General features: G+C 41.8%; 1 protein-coding gene across 1 annotated transcript; it reads left to right on the top strand.

Moving 5' to 3' along the window:
• The first annotated feature begins 1159 nt into the window (after positions 1-1159).
• On the top strand, positions 1160-23963 carry ptk2ba (protein tyrosine kinase 2 beta, a). The gene is made up of 32 exons (XM_018753044.2): positions 1160-1292; positions 6532-6590; positions 7382-7649; positions 8171-8349; positions 8720-8807; positions 9383-9462; positions 9690-9752; positions 9948-10002; positions 10116-10256; positions 10531-10605; positions 10852-10953; positions 11424-11541; positions 11665-11704; positions 12125-12174; positions 12283-12324; positions 13495-13592; positions 13682-13763; positions 14275-14375; positions 14855-14970; positions 16488-16585; positions 17375-17464; positions 17792-17996; positions 18777-18885; positions 18967-19026; positions 19695-19820; positions 20888-21037; positions 21210-21245; positions 21331-21355; positions 21709-21755; positions 21880-22014; positions 22105-22185; positions 22815-23963. Exons 3-32 carry the CDS (start codon positions 7422-7424, stop codon positions 23028-23030), a joined length of 3036 nt encoding a protein of 1011 aa, XP_018608560.2. The 5' UTR covers positions 1160-1292; positions 6532-6590; positions 7382-7421; the 3' UTR covers positions 23031-23963.
• Positions 23964-25665: the final 1702 nt, after the last annotated feature.

Here is a 25665-nt window from a genome sequence, read left to right as displayed (position 1 = left end):
ACACCCAGGACAGGATGCCATTCCGTCACAAGGCACCCCAAGCAGGACTTGAACCCCAGACCCACCGGAGAGCAAGACCGGGTCAAGCCCCCTGCACCACCATGCCCTGCTCCTCCCCCCTGTATCCAGAGCAAGTAATTAGTGACAATGAATGAATGAATGAATGATGGCTGTAGTAGATGTAGGTTGAGCATTTTTGCACAGATGTATAAATTACCGTTTCATACAATACTGTTTCAGGCTCACATGGCCTGTCCCATTATAACCCCTCCCACTGTAATTTCTTCCTAACAGACCGTTATTTTTACACAAGACAAGCTGCCTCGGTTTTTAAAGAAGTGCTCTGTCTTCATTATTTTGCAGCGCGGTTTTTGTTTTCACGGCCACTTCTTAACATTGTACCGGTATTGTACAAATATTATCATTACACCATCCCAAATAAATAGTGTCATTTTGAAATGTGCGGTTTTGTGTTGGTAGCAACCAGTGTAGCAAGTGAAAATGTGGAATTTAGTTATGAAATACATTAGTTCTATTGAGAAAATGTGTCTGATGTTTGCAGCCCTGGCAAAGTCCAGGAGGAGGACGCTACAGAACTGGGCCTTTATGTCTCAAACTTGCATTTACAGTTATCGTGATGTAGGTGGAGGGGGGTGCGGTGGCGCAGTGGGTTGGACCACAGTCCTGCTCTCCAGTGGGTCTGGGGTTCAAATCCCGCTTGGGGTGCCTTGTGGCGGACTGGCGTCCCATCCTAGGTGTGTCCCCTTCCCTCTCTGGCCTTACGCCCTGTGTTTCCGGGTAGGCTCCGGTTCCCCGCGACCCCGTATGGGACAAGCGGTTCTGAAAATGTGTGTGTGTGTGTGTGTGTGATGTAGGTGTGTTCGATTATGATGCGGTACATGACTATATTGGATCCGTAAACATTTTTTGTGGCCAGTTAGGGTAATACTAAATTGGATATGGCTTATGGGTCATGTAAGTGGAGTGCAGTCCATGTCCGAAAGCGATGTCCTGAAGCTATGGGGCACCAACTCTACCCGCTGCTCCACTGCAGTTGTACTTCATGCAGGAATTTTATATAAAGAGGTGGTAGTATCAGACACACACACACAGAGTGAGCGAGGAGCTCATATTCTTCCCAATACACACACACACACACACACAGAGGGCGTGTGCTGAAACATGCCCCACCTTCTACAACTGAACTGAAAAGATCTAACCGGACTATAATAGCACTTAATTTGTCTGACACCAAACTTCTACCGGAGTTCCTGGAGGCAGGTTTTAAAAAGGTTGGTCACTTTTAAGCATGTTTTCTTTAAGCTGAAAAGCTGGTGGTTTTAAAAATTCAGTAGACTAGTAGTGAATTTCAGCTCCGTCGGGTTATGTGTGCAACTAAAGTGGTCAGAATGTGCCAAGTTCGTGTTCAGATGCTGGGAGTCGCTCATGTCAGTGTGGTCAGTATTGGGCATAACCGCACAAACTCCTCAGTGCTACATAATTTAATACTTACAGTCTGCATCTCATCTCGATGGATCATAGACAAAGTGTGCAAGTGTAGAGTTTTCCAGAATCATGATAAAATATTAAAGGCCAGAACTGAGAGAAAAAGTCTGTTTTCTACTGGTATCTAACCACTGCAAGAAAAACATTAGAATGATAAATTATTCACTGTGAATTTTGAAAAAAAGAAGTTTGCTTTTCTAATACTGATAATTATTTCACTTCAAGTGCCATGGATGAAAAGTTGGGAATTTATGTTTAGCCAGAATTGAAATAAATTCATTACTGAAGTATTTAAACGCTGCTTCAGGAATCTATTTTACATAGTACTTTGTGAGGAACATGTTTTTATTTTAAATTGCGCAAACGCTGAACGTGGAGAGGGGCAGACACTGCTGGAACTTGTCCCCTCTAGCGCTGCCTGCCGCAACATGTGCTCATCCTGTGTTTCCACCTTTGAAGAGCATGTTTTCATGCAGTCTGATAGCACAGTATCGGGCAACAGTTTCTCGTACAGGATGTAGGAAAATGATGCTTGGTGGTTCCCCATATGTAGCCCTCAACACCCTCCAGTACAAAGGGATATACACACACACACACACACACACACACACATTGACGGAAACTGCCTGTTCCAAGCGGGGTTGCAGCAAGCCGGGGCCTAACCCTGCGGCAGCACAAGGACGCAAGGCTGGAGGGGGAGGGGACACATCCAGGACAGGACCCCAGACCGTCGCAAGGCACCCCAAGCGGGACTCGAACCCCACACCCACCAGAGAGCAGGATCCTACAAAACCACTGCACCCCCCTCAAAGAGATATACTCAAGGCCAATAAATTTAAAAAAAAAACAGTTATTGAGAAATGTGTTGTTCTCATAGCTTCTGACTGTTATAAATTCAGTATACAGGAATGTTTTTGGTATTGCAGCTCATTCCTGTTTTTTTTTTTTTTTTTTTTAACTGCAGAAAATATTTCCTGAGTATGTGTATATTTTATGGCTGCTACAGAGGAAATAGTGAATTTTAAGTTTTACAAAGATTTCTAGAAAATCGTATTTTAGGCGAGTACATCTTGTGGTGTCCTTAAAGTAGCGCTGCTGCACCCCCTCTTACTCAGAACTGCTGAAATTCTGTCTACACTCAAGAAGGGTCTCACCTTTTCTGGACTCACTTCGCCCATAATCTCTAAATGTTGATGCACCGTAACTTTACGGTCACCCCCAGATAAGCCTTTACACAGCCGCTACTCCTGTATTGTATGTAAATGTTTGTGTACCAGGGGGTGCGGTGGCGCGGTGGCGCAGTGGGTTGAACCACAGTCCTGCTCTCCGGTGGGTCTGGGGTTCGAGTCCCGCTTGGGGTGCCTTGTGATGGACTGGTGTCCCGTCCTGGGTGTGTCCCCTCCCCCTCTGGCCTTACGCCCTGTGTTACCGGGTAGGCTCCGGTTCCCCGTGACCCCGTAAGGGACAAGCGGTTCTGAAAATGTGTGTGTGTGTGTGTGTGTGTTTGTGTACCTTCTTAAAAATAATAAAAAAAAAATTTGTAGGAAGGTGATCAGGATTAGTCTATCCTGAGTTTTGTGCACCTATTCGTTTTATGAACATTAGTGCATAAAGTGGAAAAAAGAAACAAATTAGGTTTACTTAAGAATCACATGTCTGCAACTGTGTCTCCCTTTCTCCTAATGTAATGCACAAATTGTATTTTCTCTGAGATGTATGTCGCTTTGGAGAAAGCATCTGCTAAATGAATAAATGTAAACATAAATGCTGTCTCACAGGGCCTGGGTGGTGCTTGAAGGATATGGGTTCGAACCTCACTCAGTCTGTGTGGAGTTTGCATGTTCTCCCCATGTCTGTATGAGTTTCCTCCAGGTGCTCTGGTTTCCTCCCACACTCCAAAGACATGCTGTTTGGGTTCCCCCACAGTGTGTGAGTGACACAGAGAGAGTGTGTTCCACTGATGTATGGATGAGTGACCCAGTGTAAGTAGTGTATCTAGCAGTGTAAGTCACCGCGGTGAATAAGGTGTGTGGGCTGATAACACTACATGGAGTTTACTGGAAGTCGCTTTGGAAAAAAGTACCTGCTAAATAAATAAATGTAAATGTACTAAAGATGTTACAACTGACAGGTACAGTAGTTAGTGATGTCACCTTGCAGTTTGAAAGATGCTGGATTGAATTGCTGCTGCAGTTTCCTTGATCAAAAGTACTTACCCTGAATAGATGCAGTAAGAATACCCTGCTGAATAAATGGGTCAGTCATTGTATAGTTGATAATTTAACATTCTAAGTAACTTTTAAGAAATGCTGCAGTGAAATGAAGATAATATTTAAAAATAGTAATAATGCATTCCTGTATAAAGCAGGTGGTGGTGTATTCTTGTGGAACATCCAAGTACTTATGGAGTGTTTCATTTGGCAAGGTAATTTGTATTATATATAGGCTTTATTGTTGTGTTATTATTGTTTATTGCAAAACTATGCCACTTTTGCAGTCTTTACAAAACACATTGTGTGAAATATCCTGGGGCACTTGCTCCTATATTCAGCATCATTTAGCAAGAAGAAACATCTTTATTTGTATTTTATCATTTACAGTACACATTAAAATGTAATTTGTTCAGCAGTTAGACTTTATTGTTTTAAACTTGTTGATGCACATGCAGATTTGCAGCAATATGTAATATAGGTTTCTGAAATATTGTAAAAAAATTTTGTGCATTTTTAAAAAATTTCTTTAATTTTACCCATTGCATTGATTGGGGAAAGAGATATAATATTATGTACAGTCTTTGCATGAAATTATTGCATTCTAATTCACCTTTTTTCACAGTTCCCAACTGCTTCCAGTTAAGTATTGGAGCTCTCTTGTTGGAATAATATTTTAGCAGTCTGCTATTGAGCATAATCTTGTGTATGTGCTATATTCCCTGACATATCTGAGGTTACAAAATGAATGAGGTCCATAAACCTATATTACAGAGTTTTGGATTATTTCTGAGTTTGCTCACATGCTTAGACGTGAAATTTTCCATGATATTTATGACTCGGTACAATATTCAATTCAATTCAATTCAATTCAATTTATTTTATAGAGCACTCTTCTCACGTAGTGACACAGAGCACTTTAACACAGGCACAGAGCAAGAAAAACAAATACAACAGATAAAGAACCTAAGAAGACAGTATGCAATATCATTGCATACTTTAAGTACAACCATTTGTAAAATGAGTTGTAAACCAGGATCAAGTTATTTATAAAAATGCAGCGAAACAGCCGTGTGAGATATATATATGTGAAGAAACACACACGCATAAAGATGAAACGTAGCTGTACCTGTCACCTGTAGAACATAACCTGTGATTATCATTTAATGCTTTTCCTCAAAGCAATTTACAACACTAGGTTTGTATACTAAGATACCTACCATGATTTCCTAGTTTATACAGCTGGATTACATTTACATTTACATTTATTCGCTTAGCAGACGCTTTTCTCCAAAGCGACGCACATCTCGGCTCGCTTATTTTTATTGTATCAATTTAGGGTCCTTCTCATTGCAGATCATCAGCTCTAACCACTACACTACCCTCTGTCTTGGTTGACCTGGTCATTATATATAACTTTTACTCAAGAAAGTGTCATAACCAATGCAAATTATGTCACAGTCTATCATGAGCCCTTTTTGTGCACAAGTATAATATGATATTTATAAAAGCGGTTTGGAAAATTGCATATGTCACTATGTAAGGTAACAGCTGTGACCTACAAAAGCATGCAGTACCTGTCATACTTGTTTGTTTCTTGGGTTTTATGCTTATTACATCTCATGCTTGCAACGTTAGCATTTTATTCGCTTCTCTCAGCTTCATCCACCGTGGTGTTAACCTCAGAACTGACTACATGTAGCCAGATTTAGCAGTCATAAGTCTGAGGTTACATTTTGTCTGATCATTCACTTCTACAGAAACACCTATACTTCCAGCACAAAACCCTAAGTAATAGTAGAAATATGGAAATATTGCATATCATACCCATTGTTTTTGTTGGTTTCATGTGGTTTAAAAATTTGAGAATGTTGAGGATGTTGTATGCATCCTTGTTGTTATGTGCATTTTATATATTTTGATTTTTTAAGAACTGTCAGAGTATATGAAATACAACACGCAGGTTGTATGAAGCAGAACTAAAATTGGTGAAATATTTTGATTTGTTCAAGATAACAGTTTTTCTTTTTTTTTTTTTTTTTGCATGAGGATATGCAGAAGATATGAATATTTTAATTGCTTGCCCAGAAGACACAGATATTTAAGATGAATTTTTCTCAGGATCTTGGGGCTGCCCAAGGAAAGTTGGTGAATCATATAGAGGAGGGAAACACAGCAGCTCGTGTTCTGGCAAGTAGGCCTTCCAGAAACTCCAAGAATTTGCGTCGGCAAATTGCCTGTGCGGTTGGAGGGATTCGCTGTGTTGAAGCGCCGTGCTGAGACTCATTGTTCACCTCTTTCAAAACAGCTCCCTCAACATTGTGTAATGATAGTATCACATACCTGCTTCAACACAAACAGTAATGCAGCTCTGTTGTTCCACCTTGTCATGAAAAGTGTCGCGCTATTTTCAGTGTTCAGCTTTTACACATGTACTGAAGACAATGTTTAGGCGCCTGGGTTTTTCATAGGGAAAACGTAATTATCTCCAGCCGTTCACCCAAATGTCCTTTCTGCATGATGTCACTTCTGCATTCGCATTGTTAAGAGAACATGAAACCCTGTTCTCGTGCAAAAAATAATTAAGTGAAAGTCGGGTTAGCATTAAGTGTGTATAAAATTGTAACAGCAGTGATTTTTTAAAGGTTCAAGTCTAGAGAAAGTGATATTTTAGTGTCCCCGTCATGCCCCTGAGACACGGCCCAATTTGCTCAAGCTCGGATTCGCCAAGCTGCCCTTGATTTCTTGAGTCTTGATTTGTCTAACACTGTAACGTAAGATTTATATTAGCTAAATGAATATCTGTGTGCTCCAGGTCGTGTAGAAATTGGAGGACAGAAAAGATCCCGACAGGAAGACCGCTTCAGTGCGCAGGTAGGCAAGGCGATTTCCAAATAGAGCCTAGCAGTGCAGTACAAATCAAGAAAACAGAGGAGACTCCCTGTGAGTGATGCCAAAACAATATTCCACAAAGCTGGATTGCTCTTTTTTCCAAATTAATTAATTTTAGGTTTATTTTTTCATTCACAAAATTTCTAACAGGTTTTGTACGGCTCAAGAGCCGTATAGTCAGACAGTCGCCTGGTCATATCACTAGAGGGTAAGGGCTTTGTACCATTTAGCAAGGTCAGATTCCTATGCTGAAGCCAAATTACTTCAAAAAGTACTATACTGTATATAATTATAAAATGCCATATGAGCAAAATGGGATGAAAGTGTAACTCCAGCTGTAAGCCTCCCAGGGTATTGTTTACACCCCCCCCCCCCCCCCCCCCCCTTTATGATCTGTTCCCAGAACTAGTCTCTACATGGAATTTCAGGCATGAACCAAAGTTGTGACAGGGTTCTGAGTGGAATTCCAAGCCTGGAGGGATCCTTTGTAAATGAAGATCGAATTATCTCTTGCCAGTATCGAACTTCTAGGTTTATTCAATTGAAAAACCTCTGAGCTCTTATTAGTTAGTGCAGCGGTTTATAAACTGGAATTATGTGTGAGCTCGAACCATAACCAAATGTCCAAGAAAGGACCTTTACCCAGCAAAGCCCTTGAGGTGCTTTGCTCAGCCTGAACTCAGATACTTAACCTGATTTGTTAGATGCTTGAACAGATGGTCAAAGTGCAAAACAAGCTGTGTAGTCAGCTGTGTAACTAAGTCCCTTTCCAGTTATAGTGTGGCTGTTGCCATAACAACCCCACCTTTGGAGATGGCGGGGGACCCCGGCACACTGTCCTGGAGGCTGGGACGGCCTGGCAGTAAGGAGCAGCGGAGAGGAGACCCTGAGGCCGTTCCCGCCCCTGCCACTGGCCCCGCTCCTATTCCTGCTCATGGAGACGCTTCCAACATCAGGATTCTCAAGGTCTGCCTCATCAGCAGCTCGAACGTGGGCAAAAACTTCAAACTGGTCAAGTGCGACAGCACCTGGGACATCAAGGCGAGTTCCCTTCTTAAATTCAATTAATTGCCTTGCATTCATCAGATTCCTTTTTCAACACCACTTAATTGCTTCACTTACCAAATTAATACAGACTTATTGATTTAGTAGCATACCCTGAATATACAATTTGGAAACTAGTTTGTACTCTGAAATTGCAGTTTTTTTCTTTTAATGTTTATGGTATGTGGTGAGGCTTTCGCCAAAGTTGTTGTCTTATTGTATGTTGGAATATTGTATGTTCTGATGATATCGGAAGTGTTATCAATTGTACATTCAGTAAGTTTTAAGACTCACCACCATGTGAGACTGCTGTGGTCGGAAGCCATCGGCGCATGAGGCAGAGCAGCCTCGTGCAGCACTCGGTCTGCACTGCGTACAGTTTTGGCTTATGGTTTTATTCAAGGTGCTTTGCAGTTTCTGTGTAGAAGCCAGGAAGCTTAGACAAGTGTCATGTAGGGAAGTCCTCACACTAGCGGTAACTTCCAAGCTCAGTTTGCTGTGGTGACTGTGTTCTCCAGGGCGTCATTCACTCCATCCTGATCAGTGGGCGCCTGGGTCCCAGTATCACCCACGAGAGCAGCTATGGTCTGCTGCTGAGGCACCTGAAGTCGGACGAGCTCCACTGGCTGCATCCAGACCAGACCATCGGGGAGCTGGAGCAGAAGTTTGAGCAGCAGCACCTGGAGGCGGAGTGGAGGTGATAGGGAAACGATGATTCATCATGGGACAGCACTATTGGATATATTGCAGAAAATAATAAATGGATGGTTGCTTGAGGAGGGGTGCGGTGGCGCAGTGGGTTGGACTGCAGTCCTGCTCTCCAGTGGGTCTGGGGTTCGAGTCCCGCTTGGGGTGCCTTGTGACGGACTGGCGTCCCGTCCTGGGTGTGTCCCCTCCCCCTCCGGCCTTACGCCCTGTGTTGCCGGGTAGGCTCCGGTTCCCCGTGACCCCGTATGGGACAAGCGGTTCTGAAAATGTGTTACCATTTTACTCTTTGATCAATCATTACTGTTAAGCACATGGCAGATCTACATGTATAATGTAATTTTTTTTGCTTTATTATTTAGATATGATTTGAGGATCCGTTACATTCCAAGTCATTTCATGGAAAAATTTCGAGAAGACAGAACAACACTACTGTACTTCTATCAGCAGGTGTGTATTACTGAAATTTCAGAGTATTGGTCTAAATCTTCATAACAATCTTAATTTTTTGAGACTTATTCAGCTGTGGTCCTGGAGGGTTGAGGATTTTGCTGCAGCTGATGATGGATTTCTAGATACACATTGGTGTTTTGGTTGACTTCCTTTCTTGGTGGTGTATGGGGAACTGAAAAACCCATTGGATTCATCCCCTCCCAGGGTCATGAATTGATTCCGTGTGACTATCCACAGTGATGCAAGATGGGCACTTTTTTGCCACAGAAATGTGATTCAGACAGTTACGTCTGTTTTTATTAACCACAATTTAGCCCATTCCCAAAAATGGGGAACCAGTCACTTGTCTTACAGTAACTGTACCCAAATATCTTTAATGTGTCTCGTGCAATTTGAGGTTGTAACAAAGCTATATGACTTGTAATCACTCTATTCTTGTTGACAATTCTTTTCACAAATTCCTCTTATTGTATATTTGAATTAGTACAGGTAAAATGAACAAGTGGCATCTCATCCAATGGACAAAAAGGGTTATGCGTTGCATTAACCATGTTTTAATGTTGCTCACTCAGGTTCGCAATGACTACATGCAAAACTGTGCCAGCAAAGTGAGTGAGGGAATGGCTTTTCAGCTCGGCTGTCTGGAAATCAGGTATAATTATTTAGATTTTTTTGATTTTGATGAATGTGTAGTGTGTAACCTGGTAGTCATTAGGCAAACAAACAATTCTCAATTTTAGTCAATAGACAAATGAGGTATGGTGAATAGATGAAGTTTACAACTGCAAATATGGAAATTCAAATGTACACAACAACACAAGGGGTCATGAGGAAGTCACCTGAAAATTTTTGTTATATCTGATTTTCTCCCGCAAACAGACGATTCTATAAAGATATGAATACCACTGGTCTGGAAAAGAAGTCAAATTTTGATTTGTTAGAGTAAGTACACATATGGATCGCTATGTGTCTGTGTATGCATTTGTTGGGTCATTGTAAACTGCACAGAAAAAAATGTACTTCTGTTTTCCTTCATGATATATTAAAAGTCATAAAATCAGTGCAGTAATAAAAAAGGGATTAACATGTTGTAAATGATATAGTTTCATGCCAAATACTTTGTTGCTGCTTTTGCAGGAAGGAGGTGGGTCTAGACTTATTTTTTCCTCGAGAGATCATTAACTCAATGAAGGTGAGCTGGTGCTGAGTGACCTGTGTAAAACCATGGTACGATTAGACAGACATATGGATTACACGCATAGGTGGTGACTGCTGATCCGTCTGTCCGTTTGCTGACCATCACAGCCCAAGCACATGAGGAAGATGATCCAGCAGACGTTCCAGCAGTATGGGACACTGAAGGAGGATGAGTGTATCATGAAGTTTTTTGAGATCTTCAGCAGCTTCTCTAACTTCGAGGAGGAGGTCTTCCCCTGTGAGCTCGTGGTGAGTGTGGAATGTGTGGGAATTTGCTCACGGAAGGCATGTATAAAGCACGTCATCACGACAGAACAGGGTTTCATTAGATTTATGTGCTCATTCTAAGTCTGTAAAAATAATTAAATAGAGGGTAATAACTGAGCTTATGATCAAGTGCTTTGTACATCTCAAAAATACAATAAATTTTGTGGAATCACTTTTTTCATAGTTGGGCATATTTTCTACGAGGAGATAATATGAAACGGATGATATCTAACATTGCTTTCTTATAACTCTCCAGCAAGGTTGGAGTCTTGCGGTAGACTTGGTTATCGGAGCTAAAGGAATTCGCCAACGCACCCAGAAAAACTCTCTGGTGAGAATGAAATTTCTGACACATGAAGGCAGATTTGCTTCAATTCAAATTTTGCACCTGTGCTCTCAAATTAATAAAGGTAACAATATAACAGTAAAATAAAAATTTCAAACAGAACAGCTGCAATGAAGAAAAACAAGAAAAGTTTGAGTTTGTCAGTTTATAACGTTTTGTTTTAGTCCCTTGAAGCACTTGGCTGCAATTGGACTTCTGAGTTGTATTTAAGGTCCATTTTTCTTGTTTCAGCCCATTTGCTTGGCTGAGTTCCCCCAAATAAGAAGTGTCAAATGTTCCTCACAATCTGATGGAAAGACACTCCTAAACGTGGAGATTGATGGAGCCAAACAGGTGAACAACATGAGGGTCATACCAGTTTGAATCGGGCAAAACAAAATTCTCTTTCTCCAAACCTAATTTACTAGAAGTTATCCCAAAGCTACGAAGTATAGTAAAACTCCTGCCGTATTTTGAATAATAGTAAGTGACTACTGGGGCCTGCCAGGTTAAGGGAGTATCCAGGGGACAGATGACAATGGGTGGATGGAAATTCTTAATTTTTCTTCCCATATTTTCAAAATACACAAGCCTAAGATTAAATTCAAACAAGACACTGAAATTTGAAATCAAATCACATTTCAACCCTTAGGAACTAAAGGGAAGAGAAAAATGTGTCAAATATTCGCCAAACTTAAAGTCAAGAACACACCTGGTTATTTTTCTTTTAGAAAATAACAGTTGTAAAATTGATATTTTAATACAAAACTTACATTAATGCCAAATCTATGTTTTGAACCACTTTACTTGGTGTCTCCTCATAGCCTTTGTCTATTAATACCTCTACGCTGGCAATGGCAGAAAACATGGCGGACCTGATAGACGGTTACTGTCGAGTTGAATGTGGCAAGAAATCTTCTGTCATTGTCAGACAAAACAAAGGTTAGCGGATCACATTCCTAGCGGATCACAGCTGTTTCTATGTTTTGCAAAAATAACTGCCTCATTTGACAAGTGATAGAAATATGTTCACAAATATATTTGTATATGTTTTTTGGTTATCAGAGAAGAATGTAAGAAATGAACTACCTGCGATTCCAGCTGGGTGAGTTATAGCGTATAACTCTTCATGTCGTCAGTAAATCAAGTCTTCCGTTACGAATATCAAATAATCCAGATACATCAACATGGCGCTGTTTGACTATTCATTTCCGAATCCTGCCGATAACTGTTCACATGTGTTTAGCTGACGCTTTTGTCCAAGGTGACTTACAATGCTGGATGAACCTCTCTAACCTTCTTACAGTTATGTGACATCCACAGGACGCAGCAATTCGTCACACACTCATTCACTCATACATGCACAAATTAAAGGCATTTGGGTTTGACCATTTCCCCCGAAACACAGGTTCGACATTTACGCTGTTATCACAGGTATCTGAAGAATGTTAATACGAATGAAAGAATTATTCATCAGAAATGAAATGTGATGGCAATTTCTTCTTCTTTTATATTTAATCTTCAGCAATGAAAGCAATGCTGGCCCTGAATTGAATAACTTCAGAGAAAACATGGGTAAGGAGTTGTAGTTTACAAGTCACTGTTTGACTTGTAAAACCATTTTTTGAACAGTTCATGAATAGAAACGTTGTGCTGTTCTAACTTTGTGCTGCTTCGTTTTAGGGTCTGACATTTATGATGAGATCCCTGATGAGAAACCAAAAGGTAAGAGGAAAACAATGAGTTTGCTGGTTTTGTGGTTTCATAATCCAACTTGGTGAAAGGCCAGGCTTTTGAAAGATATGCCGCATATTGAAAATGGCTCCGTTTGTTTAATCAAAGCAACTTTTCCAAAGGGGTTGTGTAAAGTCTCTGAAAAAAGATAATGCAACATGCCAATGGGGCACCTGTCTGGGGGGTGACCAGCTGTGACATGCAGAAGGTTAGGGTAAGATTAGCGTTAAAATAAAAGTGAAAAACCGGCAGAAATGTTAACTTAGACACTCACAAAAGACTTACAGCCTTATCTCAAATCATATACTTGGCAATAAAATGACATTCATCCTTGAGTGATAAACTGAAACTGGAAAAAGTTTAAAATTTAAAATTTAATTGAAAAGTTGTATCAGGTGTGAGAGAGGCTGTGAGATGCACAGCATTGTGGGAATGGGGTACCCATGCTCTCAGCTGTGGTCCAGCATTTTAGGCTCTTGCACATCTACCTGTTTGTGTTGGTGTCCTGTCTTGCACAACTGCAATGTCATTGTCCAATATATTTCTGAAAAATAGTGTCTGAAGAAGAAGAAAGTTAAAGAAAGTGTTATCTATGGTGGAAAAGAAAGTAAATCATCCACAAGTGGCTCATCGTTTGGAAAAAAACATCAGCCGCTGTTGAAATATGGTGTGGCAAAGAACAAAGATATTTCTCTTCTGCTAAGCTCGCCTAAAACCGCAGGGCAAACTATAAATTCATTGAGACCAAGTAAAAGCAAGAGCAAAAATATCACCTTCTCCATCACCCGCTCTCCATTGCACTCCTCCCCCTAAAGCCACTGCCTTTGTCTTTCTTAAACCAGTCCATGCACACGATCACTATCATTATTTCATAATTAAAAAAATTTATTACTGCTTTTAATTGCTATTCTTCATATTTTAATGTGTTGCACAACTTTTTCCATCATATAATAAACATAACTTAGAATCATTTTTGCGGTAAACTTGAGGTGGGGTTGTAACCAATTATAATTAAGAATTGTGAAGTGTACTCAAATATTTTCACTAATACTGTGCATAGCCAGAGTTACGGTGTTATCTGGAGCAAATTGCGATTTGCATTTATGGCTTTTCTGGCACTGTAACACTCAACACAGTGATGACCCACTTCCCCTCCTGCAGCCATGAAGTACTCTATCTCCAGAGATGATGTCATCATTAACCGAATTCTGGGAGAGGGCTTCTTTGGGGAGGTTCATGAAGGAGTTTACAAAACCCAGGTAAGTACATTTAATTGCCTGCTGTTCCACTGTCCCAACATGTTTTGTGCACTACGTGTAACTGGACCATTGTGTCAAAAATCCAAAAGGGAGGAGAGAGGATCAGCGTTGCAGTGAAGACCTGCAAGGAATGCTCTCCAGACGTCAAGGAGAAGTTCATGAGTGAAGCTGGTGAGACAGTGCATGCGATGACTGAGCAATCAGTACACTTGCTGTTTTGAGCCACGATGCCAGAATTTGATTCATAGTCACAAAAGGTCGTATGTTATTATTTCTCATTATTTATTAATCTAGCTGACATTTTTCTTTCTGATTCATTTGTAGACTAAGCTAGTTACAAGGATTTACCCATTTATACAGCAGAGTTTTTTTTAATGCTGGAGCACTTCAGGCTAAGTATCTTGCTCATTGGTACTATAGAAAAAATGGAGAATCAATCCTGAGTTTTTCAACTGCGAGGCTAAAGCTCAAACCAGTACACCGACCTAGTGTCCAGAATGGTCACGGTTAATAATGTCAATAAAAACCAAGAAACACAAAGAGGTTCTCAGGGTTGATAGCACTATTACAAAGGTGTTTTCCCCTTGGAGATAATCATAAGGTGTATATACTATATATACATGGCATGCTGTAATTGTGCTGACATGATTCCTGCTGTGATTGTATGTCAAACGTGTTGCAGCGATGATGAAAAAACTGGAGCACCCTCACATTGTGAAATTGATCGGGATCATTGAGGAGGACCCTGTGTGGATCGTCATGGAGCTGTATCAGTATGGAGAGGTAAGTCTATGACCTTTACTGCAGTTTATAGCTAATGCCTCCAGGCTATTTCATTTTTGTCTGGTGACTATGGTACCTTTTTAAAAGGTCAGTGACATTTTAATCGTTAGTACACACATTAAAACATGTTTTAAAACACAGGGGCTTGCACAGTGGTTAAGGCCAATCAGAGGACATCGATGTAGCCCTAAGTGAATCTTCACTCCTGCTGTAGTACCGTTGGCAATGCTACTTACACTGAATTGTGCTGGTACAAATTACCCTGGTTTGGAAATGGTTGAACTCTTCTAAGTAGCTCAGGATACACACATTGAAAGTTCCCTGCCTACAAAGTTATCTGCCAAGCAATGGTTATTAGTATAGTATGTTCGATATATTAAAGGGCTGTTAGGAAAGGCATCATATTTTCTGAAGCCGGCAGGTATCTTACATAATTTTACAACGTCATTCTAATACGTCTTCTATTTAATCTCTTTTAGCTTGGAAATTACCTTGTGCAAAATCAGCACAATTTGATCAATGCGACCCTAGTGCTGTACAGCTTGCAGATCTGCAAAGCTCTTGCTTATTTGGAAGGTATACATATGGTACACAGGTAAGTGACATTCTGTCCTGCAGTACTAATTTAAATGTGTTGTCACTTGTCAAAAATGTTCTGAGTTGAGCTTAGATGCGTTCATTCAGTTTTTATTTTTAGCACCGTTCCTATGCGTGTAAAGCTTAGTAACCAAAGTCAAAGAAGAGCATAAATATGGTTTTTACAGCCACATATTCAGCCGACAGCAGACAGTCAAGAGCACCAAAGGTGGTGACAACACTTGTGTCAAAGGTCCTGCTGAAAAAAAAGTGTTAAGCACCACTGTTTCCTGTTGTTCATACTACTTTCATTCTGATCCACAAATTAAGTTTGTTATAGCTGCCCTTAAGCAGTTTTACATCCTTCCTCCAGTTGGGCTATTACTGTGTTCATAAATCGAATATTATTGGACCCTAACCCTGTGTATTACAATTGTATAATTCAGACAGTATTCACAATAGGCTTACATATATACTTCATGGGCTCAGACGAGGTCCATCAACTTTGTGAAGGAACAAGATGAGTTCTTTTAGAAACTGGCTTTCCAAGCAGTTATGTATAATAAATCAATACTGTTATCCTTAAAGGGGGGTGCGGTGGCACAACAGGCTTGGCTGGGTCCTGCTCTCTGGCAGGTCTGGGGTTCAAGTCCCGCTTGGGGTGCCTTGTGATGGACTGGCGTCCTACCCTGGGTGTGTCCACTCCCCCCTCCAGTCTTACACCCTGTGTTGCTGCATTAGGCTCCGGCTCCCCGCAACCCCACTTGGGATAAGTGGCTTCAGCCAATGTGGGTGTGTGTGTGTGTGTGTGTGTTATCCTTAACTACTTTTGACTGTAGCACAAATTCAGATATGCAATACTTATTTTCTGAGAATATCTTGGAATTGTACAATATTGCAACTTTATTGGTGTATCAATCTTTTTTCCACAATAAATGCCAGTGAAATTTTGGGTAATAATAATATCCGTGTGTGTTCGTCTTGAGATCTTCAACGGCAGACCTTAAATAGTCTCTCTGTAGCCTTTCCAGTAAAAACTCCCAAATTAAAACTGAGAGAAAGTCTCCAAAGAGCCCCACCTGCTGTTCCTTTGAGACAGCGCATTTACAGTATGCAGATGGAGTCGAGTCCCAGCGTTAGAACTAGAAGACATTTAATGAGCACATTTTGAAACCAGTTTAACCCATTTCACTCTTTGCCTGGTGAACACACCACATACACAGAATAAGGGGTAACATTCAGTTTTACATGTTGATGGGCTAACATCTAATTAGGTGTATACAGTATCTATGTTAAGATGTCATAAAACAGTCACAAAGAATCTCTGTAAGAAGACATATTTTTTAGTTTGCAAATTCAGTTCTCTTACATTTGATACTCCTTGCAAACCCAGTTTGAAAACTGACAAACTTTTTATATATGATTTTAAAGCATTGAAATATGGCAAAAAAGAAATAAAGTGAACTGGAATGAATGCATCCATTCTTTTCCATTTTGTCTGAAATGCTACTACATCACTGTCGATTTTCTACACAGAGACATTGCTGTGAGGAATGTGCTGGTAGCCTCTCCTGAGTGTGTAAAACTTGGAGATTTTGGCCTATCCAGGTACATTGAGGAAGAGTATTACAAAGGTGAGTCTTGATGCTCAAACATTGACTAGGTGAGAATATGGATTTGGTTTATATGAAACCACTGTAAACTCAACATCTGCAAATTAAGAATTTTCTTGCCAATACTTTTGGAAGTGTCAACCTGTGAGTCTTGTAATGAACACTCAGTGAACTAATGTCTAATGTAGGATGTGTATTACCTCCTTTGAGCCTCACATTTGAATTTGTTCTTTTAAATATTCTACACACTAGCTTGGTGATAATGGTGAACTGAAATGATATGTCATGTAGTGGTGGATCAACAGTCCAAATAAGGCTGTCCACTTACATTTACACTTATTCATTTAGTAGACACTTTTCTCCCAAGTGAAGAGTAAGAAGAGTACACTTCACAGTAGGAAAAGAGCTGTAGATCCAGGGATGTGATTGTTAAAGCAAAATTTTTTCAATACCATCTTCGTTATTGGAGTATATTACATTAGAAGTTGCCTGTGGCACTGAGTCTGATAGGAAAGGCAAAGGTGATTGTGGCCAATGGTGTGGTGCAAATTTGTGGAGGTGATAGGATATCAGGAGAGAAGGGGGTCTGAAGAAGATTGTTTTGAGACCCTTCTTGAAAGCTGAAAGGGATTCAGCAGGTCTGAGGGAGACAGAAAGCTCATTCCATCACACTGGAGGCAAAACCAAGAATCTATGGAGTTGCATTTTTTAACTTCTCATGACTTAGTGAATATCCTGGTAAGAACTCACTGTGTGGATGTGCTTACATAAGATGCTTACAGAGACCCTCCCTCATTATTCCCTTCCCAGCCTCGTTGTCCCGGCTGCCAATCAAATGGATGGCTCCTGAATCCATCAACTTCAGGCGGTTCACCTCAGCCAGCGATGTCTGGATGTTTGGTCAGTGGCATTCATCTCACTCAGGTCATTTATGTCACAAGGATCTTCAAAGTTGTGTGATTTTTTTTTTTTTTTTTTTAACTACGGCGTTATGGGTCAGTCTTTACTCTTTATATACTTGAATGAGCAATAACACAGATAAAACACAAGAAAAGTCCATTTATGTAAAGAAGACAGTAAATTCATTTAATTAATAATGTAATGTAATTCTGCAATAAAGTACATGATTGATTGTCTAAGCTCAACCTTTTATTCCGAAGTCGGCATATTTGGTCTTGAAATTTTTTGAAAAGCCTTTGGTTCAAGGCGGTTATCATTTCCGTCCAGCGGTGTGCATGTGGGAGATCATGAGTCGCGGCCAGCAGCCCTTCTTCTGGTTGGAGAACAAGGCCGTGATCAATCAGCTGGAGTTGGGTGTGCGGCTGCCCAAGCCTGAGGAGTGTCCCCCGACCCTCTACACCCTCATGACCCGCTGCTGGGCCTACGACCCCCTGGACAGGCCCAAGTTTCTGGAGCTGGTTTGCATCCTCAGGTGCTCTTTCCTGTCACTTCTGATTGACAGTATTTTAATCTGGTTTTGGATGTTATTATTATTATTATTATTATTATTATTATTATTAGCCAAAACAGTGTATACTGAAGCATAACGATGAGATGAGAATCTATTACAATATTTCATAAATGTAGTCACAGCCCAGGAGTCCTGTGTGTGGAACATTCACAGTATAGTGTATGTAGTATGATAAGTGCCACATTATTGTAGGAAAATGGACACACTTTGTATCAAAGTGAGCACATAGATTAAAATGTATTTCTAATAACGACAGTATTAGTAATAATTTTTGCTCCATTTTCTGGATGAATTGGGTCACAAGACTGCATGGACCCAGTTTGGGCTGGATGCCAGTATACGAGTAGAAAGTTTAGATATACTATTTTGCCGGTTGTCCTGTAACTGGTTTGAGTTTTTTGTTTTGCTTATGTAGTTATTAATATTTATTGTTCTTATTGTAAGATTTCGATTGACAATACTGTTTACGAATTGCGTTGCATCAATGCCATGATGCGGAAGTGCCTTCCCTCGCTTCCATGTGGTGGAACAGCAGGTAAAGCCTGCGCTCCACAGGTTTCTCCCCATGTACACCCCCTCCCGACATGCACTGGCCAACCACTTCTGTTTCTCTCTTGCCGTGCAAACCGCACGAGTGGTTGCTGCGAGTCGGGGTCAGCTCGATGGCGCGGCAGTCATCATTCCCTCAGTTTAGTACGGTACTGGGTTTGCTTTGAAGGTCTCCCTCTGCGTCATTGACAGTGATGCTCATAAGATGGAGAAGGAGGAGGAGGCGGCGAGGCAGAGGGAGAGAGCTCGTGCTGCAAAGCTGGCTGACGCCAAGGTGGCTGTCAGCGAGCCTCCTCCCAAGGTTAGTCATCCAAGCTGCGTTTGGGTTAACAGTCACATGGGAAAAAAATAAGTGCCTTACCTTTGATTTTCTGCTTTTCAGCCGTCAAGAATGAAGCCCGCTAACCTTGTTAATCAACTGAATAAAGGTTTAAGTGTTCAGGTATTTCAATTTCACATGTTTTTCTCAAAGTGATCAATAGTCAATTATCTGATGTGGCTGTAAATACCTACATAAACCCCTTTTAAGCCCAGGGATACAAGGACAGAACATTCTGAAGAGATTCTACGAGTCTAAGACACTGCACATTCTAAGAGTCTTTATAATAGTCAGTCACGAAGAGTCCGCGTTGACCTGATGGCACTTAACAATTCGCTTTATTTTGGTGTGAAATGAATTCCGTGAGCACATGCTGACCATGTTGTTCTGCTTCCTGTGTAAATAGCCAGTAATTCCATATATGACTGAAGGGAATTGTGTTGACTAAAGGAGATGGTTTAAATTGGAGAGGTTTTGTCTGTCTCAACATGTCTATTGTTGGCTTATGGTGATATTATGTGTAACGTGTTTTGGTGTAGGTCACACACAAAAAAAAAAAAAAAAACGTGAAAAATCTTGAAATTACGTTTATAATCTGGACTAAAGTCAGTTATTGTTGTTGTTACCGTAAATTGCAGGTATACCCTTGATTTCAGTTCCCAACACAGCTGAATCTCTTTTAATCACTAACAAGTCTTGCAATTTCTTGTTGCGTGTTATTGGATCCAATGATTTTGTGCCAGTGTGTATGGGTGTTTGAGAGATTTAGCGTGGCCTCCTGCTCCCCGCAGCTGCCCGAGTCTCTGTGCGCCAGTTCGCCGGCTCTCGCCACCGACAGCAGCAGCCAGTCAACAGTCAGCATCAACACCTTAGCGGTACCAGTGGTGTCCCCGCGTCGCCACAGTGTCGGTGTCGGGGTAAGTCATGCAGTGAAGCGTGGTGGAACCGTCCACAACTTCACCAAGTCATTTTCTGTGGTTTGTTTTATTTTCCACTGTCACGCCCTCACCCGGTGGCTCATCGACGGCACCTGGAGCTGATCACAGGGGCACGGTATAGGAAGGCGTGCCGGACTCCGGTCAGCGCGGAACCTGCCAAGAGCAACCGCAGCGATTCCCCAGTGTCTCCTGATGATCCTTCCTGGTTTCCTGGCTTTTGACCTGTGCTTCACGTTTCTCTCAACTACGATCCTGCTGTTCTTCCCTGGTGTCATTTGCTGTGCGTTAGACCTGTGCCTGTCCCTGGATTTCCCTGTTTGCTTCCCCCTCTGGCTTCGTCTGCTCACTACCGACGACGAGCAGACACTCGAGTGCGTCGTTCAAATCCATCCGGCGACCATGGCATCCACCAACTGTACTTTATTTGTGTCCAGCTGTCTTGATGGGGGGTGCGGTGGCTCAGCTGGTTTGGCCGGGTCCTGCTCTCTGGTGGGCCTGGGGTTCGAGTCCCGCTTGGGGTGCCTTGTAGTGGACTGGCGTCCCATCCTGGGTGTGTCCCCTCCCCCTCCAGCCCCATGCCCTGTGTTGCCGAGTTAGACTCCGGCTCACCGCAACTCCACTTGGGACAAGCGGTTGTGTGTGTGTCTTGATAGGCTTCATTGCTGAACGTATCTACACATCTGTCTCTCTAAAATGACTTTAATTGTTTTATTTTTGTCTCGCAGAGAAAATTAAATAAAACAAAACTTAACTGACATTTCTAGTAACTATATTTCCAATGAACAAATTAACTTAGAAACACATTAGTAATAATATTTTGCTTGCTTATGATTATGTAGCAAACTTTTCGGGCTGCAGTTCGAAAGAAACAAAAGAGTAATTTGCCAGATCTTACACAATCTAAGACACATCTATCTGACTAATAAACCAGTTTTACTCTGTTAGTTGTGTCCCCTCATAGTGTTTAATCCCAAAGGGTTGTCTGGTCAGGATTCTTTTCATGCTGTTATTTATCCTGGTACCTTTTCGGTGTCTTTGGGTGGAAGGAGGGGGAGTTCAGCTTCGAGGCGCACAGCAGGGAGGACACTCAGCGAATGTGGGAGCTGGAAAAGCTACGCATTCTGAAGACCCTGAAGACGCAGAGGGATGAGATGCTGGAGGACAACAAGTGGCTGGAGAAGGAACAGAAGCAAATGGTGAGAACGCAGGACTGGGTGGAACTGTCCGGCTGGGCGGAGCTTAGGGGCAGGGTCATGTTATGGGGCGGTGTCACAGGCCCTGCCATTCCTCTTCACTGCTAATTACCACGTTACCCTCATGAAAGTTTGAACACTTGCTTCAGTCTCAAAATGTTTCAAATTTTTGTAGGACCCCACGGTGCAAAACAAAACGACAGAACCTGAGGTACGTTAAAGATATTGCAACATATGCTGTTGACTGGTTTCATTTCAGACAATGGTTGTAACTGACCCTCTTTTTTCTTTCATAGATGCCCGACAAGGAGCCAGGATATGGTGAGTTCTTAGCCAAACTATACTCTGACTCTATTGATATTTTATTATTATATAATAATCCTAATGATTCAGTGCTCTGTCTCTACAAACTTTAGCATCAGTGCAGCAAAAACAGTGCACTGTTTGGAAAGGGATTTATCTCAATAATCTTAAGAAATTTCTAATTTCTAACTAATTTTTAATTCATCTCAAAAATCTTAGGAAAGAAGTTAATCTGAATCGAGTTTGGAGATTTGAGAACAGAAAGTTCTGATTTGGCACATGTAAGCAGATAGAGAGACCAAACCATGACCATGGCCCAAGGCATTTTCATTCCTCTCTCTCTCAGTGATGTCATCTCTTCTTTTCAACAGGCGAATTGAAAGTGATTCCAGAAAAACCCCCAAGACTGACAGCTCAGGTAACACCCCAGGGATGCCCATTGACACATATCATGTGATTTGTCACCGTTTCCATCACCTTGTCCTACCGTCTGTCAACGTGACGCCTATGGGCTGTTTCCGCTCCCATCCCCGACCGTCCAGCCGGCACCCACTGCGGAACTTGACCGCACGAACGATCAGGTGTACCACTTTGTCATGGAGATGGTGAAGGTGGTGGTGCAGCTGAAAAACGACGTCAACACCCTGCCCCCCTCCGAGTACGTCAGCACTGTCAAGGTAATCGGCCTGGGGGCGGTTTGCAGCTTTATCTGAGGGTGATTCTGAATGCAGAGGATGAACGGATGATGCTTCCTCTCTTTGTTTCAGACAGTGGGACTGACGCTGCGCAGTCTGATAAACAGTGTGGACGACGTCCTGCCCAAGCTTCACGACTCCGTCAGAACCGAGGTACCCGCACGCGTCTTTATGTGCCATCCCCTGTCCGACCATTGAGAATCTCTCCCTCTCTCCTCTTTCATTCTTCGTATCCATATCTTCGACACCGGGCAAAGTCTTTGTCAGCTGTGTGTAAATTTAGGACTGTTGCTCGCTATACTCTGTCAGTCATTCAGGCATTTGAAATTTTAATCGTAATAATTTTTCACCCCAGATGACTGAACAGATACAGCATGTAGGAGATTTGCTTATTTTTTTGGTGCTCAGTGAATTTTGTTGCAGAATAAATACACATTCATCTCTCCATTATTAATAACTGCTGGGTAACAGTGGCCTAGAACCTATCCTGGAAACATAGGGTACGAGGCAGGATATACTCTGGACAGTATGCCAATCCATCATGGGGCAATCTCTCTCTCTCTCTCTCTCACACAAACACTAAGGACAATGATACATGAGTTTGCACTGTGGGAGGAAACCATGTGAACGGGGGAAAACATACAAGATATACCATAGATTGAACCAAAGCAGAACCCATGTCCAAACACACAGTTGAGCCGTGAGGTCTCAGCACTACCTGCTGTGCCGCCATTGAATTCGCATGCATTTACTGTTTAATCTCCCTCGCTTTTCCCCCTTAGATTGAAGGCACCCAGAAGCTTCTGAACAAAGACATGGCAGACCTGATCACGAAGATGCGCCTTGCCCAGCAGAACGCAATCACCTCCCTGAAGGAGGAGTGCAAGAAGCAGATGCTGTCTGCTGCCCACACGTTGGCCATGGACTCTAAAAACTTGCTAGATGCTGTGGACCAGGCGCGTGTGCGCGCCAACGTGGCCAAGCCGGTCACCTCCTAGTGCCTCTCTCTGCATGGAGTGAAACACCCAGCGCTCACGTGCTGATTGATTTTCGGCCAGTTTATCTCCAAGAAACTGACATTTTTGATACATACAAAGTGTGTTCAATACTCGAATCTGTAGCGGTACTGACATCTGAGTTTGACTGTTCACGGTGTGCACTTTTAGGAGGCGTTTAAAGAATTAGATCACAAAGAAACTGATGTTTGTGTCCCGATAAACTGATAATGTTATTCTCATATTCAACTGCAATACCAGGTGGCACTGCAGGCAGCTCTGCGCCTTACAGTTCCTGGGTTCTTCCAGCCTAGATTTCAATCCAGCTCAGTCCGTGTAGAGTTTACATGGTCTCCCTGTATTTGTGGGTTTCGCCAGGTGCTCTGGTTTCCTCCCACAGTCCAAATATGTGTTTCAGGTGAGTTGGTGACTCTAAATTGCCAGTAGTATGACAGTTTGTGATTGTGGCTGCTCTGTAATGGGCTGGTGTTCTGTCCAGGATGTGCACGCTAACTAGCCTTGTGTCCAGGTCCTCCAGAATAGGCTCTGGGCCTCTGTGAACCTTATTTGGGCAAGTAGTTAACACAACTGAGTGAACTTTAATGCCACAACTGCTGAAACCTCTTTGTTATTGTATATATGCAAAGATATTTATCACTGTGTCAGACAACTTATGCTCTGAAGGAGTCCTCCACGATAACGACTTGCCCCGTAGGGTCATAGCAAGAGGCTCCTTTGCCACACACCGAGGTGCTGAGCTTGACGATCGAATGAAACCTCTTGCTGCACGACTGGTCTGGCTGCGCTGATTACTGTCAGTATAATTTAAATACGTGCTTTTGTCTCCGTGTTGTACTTTGTATTTGGAAAGTTTGGTGTTTTGAATTTCTTTTCCATTATTTGATGACTAAGGGGGGGCGCGGTGGCGCAGTGGGTTGGACCACGGTCCTGCTCTCCGGTGGTTCTGGGGTTCAAGTCCTGCTTGGGGTGCCTTGCGACGGACTGGCGTCCCGTCCTGGGTGTGTCCCCTCGCCTTACGCCCTGTGTTACCGGGTAGGCTCCGGTTCCCCGTGACCCCGTATGGGACAAGCGGTTCTGAAAATGTGTGTGTGTGTGTATTTGATGACTGACTCATGTCGGAGCACATGCACTGTGACAACACAACTCATCACCGCCGTTTCTCTCCTGTTCAGCCTGTCTGTGTTGGCAGCTCGTTAACATTTAATTTGGCCGACACTTCCTTCCAGAGAGATGTACAGTTTCGGTGTGTACGAAAGTGCGTTTAAGCTTTGGGTGCAAACAAAAGATTATCGAAGCACAGCTTCTTTGTTTGACTCCACTGTTTTTGCCAGTACACATGACTCAAGCAGCAACTTATAGAATTACGGGAAAACAGAAAGATGATCATAACTGATGGTGTGGAAACGTATGTAGCTGTTAGGAAATCAGAAGATCAGTGGGAATAAAAGAGATGCGAGACCCTCAATGAATGCTGGAAGGGATTCCGGCCGTTCTGAACACACCTTCAGAACGGTTTTTGCTTCTATGCGCTGCAGACACACTTTGCAGAATGGCTCATGTCACTCAATGTTTGGCAGCGGGATTGACGACGCGCGTGTGGTCGAGACACACATTATAACATCGTTCCGTTGATCTGTTCTGTATGACTTAGCCAGTGTGCCTCTATCTCACTTGATGCTCAAAAAACTGACACGGGGTAAATACTGCTTGCACTTGAGCAAGCTTTGGTATGATTTTGCCAACTAGCCATAATGAAAAATAAATATTGACAAGCAAAGTGTGACTGGGGAAACAAATGCTAGGCGAGAAATGGGACAGATTTGTACTGGGATTTCGTGCCTTCTCCTTTAATGAAAGCTGGTGAGCTAGATGCAGAAAGTGTCTTTTAAAAGGCAACATGCTTGATGCTGGTTTAAAAATAAATATGGTTTATGATGAGGTAATTCAGCTGTAGCTTTGGGGGAATATCTGCAGTAAGCGAACACCGGTTAAGATCTGATATCTATTATCGGTTTCTTTTCAGCTCTTGATGACAATGATGATGTTCCTGTCCCCGAAAAAAAAAAAAAAAAATTGCATGGACAAAACAAAATTCTCTTTCTATTGATTATAAAAGAGAATATATTTTTTGTGTAGAGTGTCAAGTGTTTTTGTCAAGTGTAGACGGAATAGGTATTTTTGTGGTAAGGAACACCAACGGCCACTTGCACATAGAATGTACTAAACACAAAGCTGAATACAAAATAGAACTTTTATTGGGAATATTTTGGGGTCAATATTCAGTTAGTCTAAACACACAAATCTGAATTAAACTGTTCTGGGTGTATTGTTTTTTTTTTTTTTAAATTTAAAGGGAAATATATTTCAGCAGTGTGACTGTAAAAATTTCAGATTTTTTGTTGTATGCCTACTTTAAAATGAATGCCACCTGGCATTAATGAATTAAAATTCAATTAAAGCAAATGTATATGAAACATGAAAAAATATTATTTAATTTTGTATGAGAAGGAAAATGTATTTTTTCATTTGTCCTTGTGTGTTAAGTACCTCGCGGAAGGTGATATGCTTAATGAGAAAAGTAGGCCCTATATACAAATATCTACTGCATATTGTTGTC

The sequence above is a fragment of the Scleropages formosus genome, chromosome 15, assembly GCF_900964775.1.
Source record: "Scleropages formosus chromosome 15, fSclFor1.1, whole genome shotgun sequence".
NCBI lineage: Eukaryota > Metazoa > Chordata > Actinopteri > Osteoglossiformes > Osteoglossidae > Scleropages > Scleropages formosus.
This window is presented reverse-complemented; position numbering and strand designations above follow the sequence as displayed.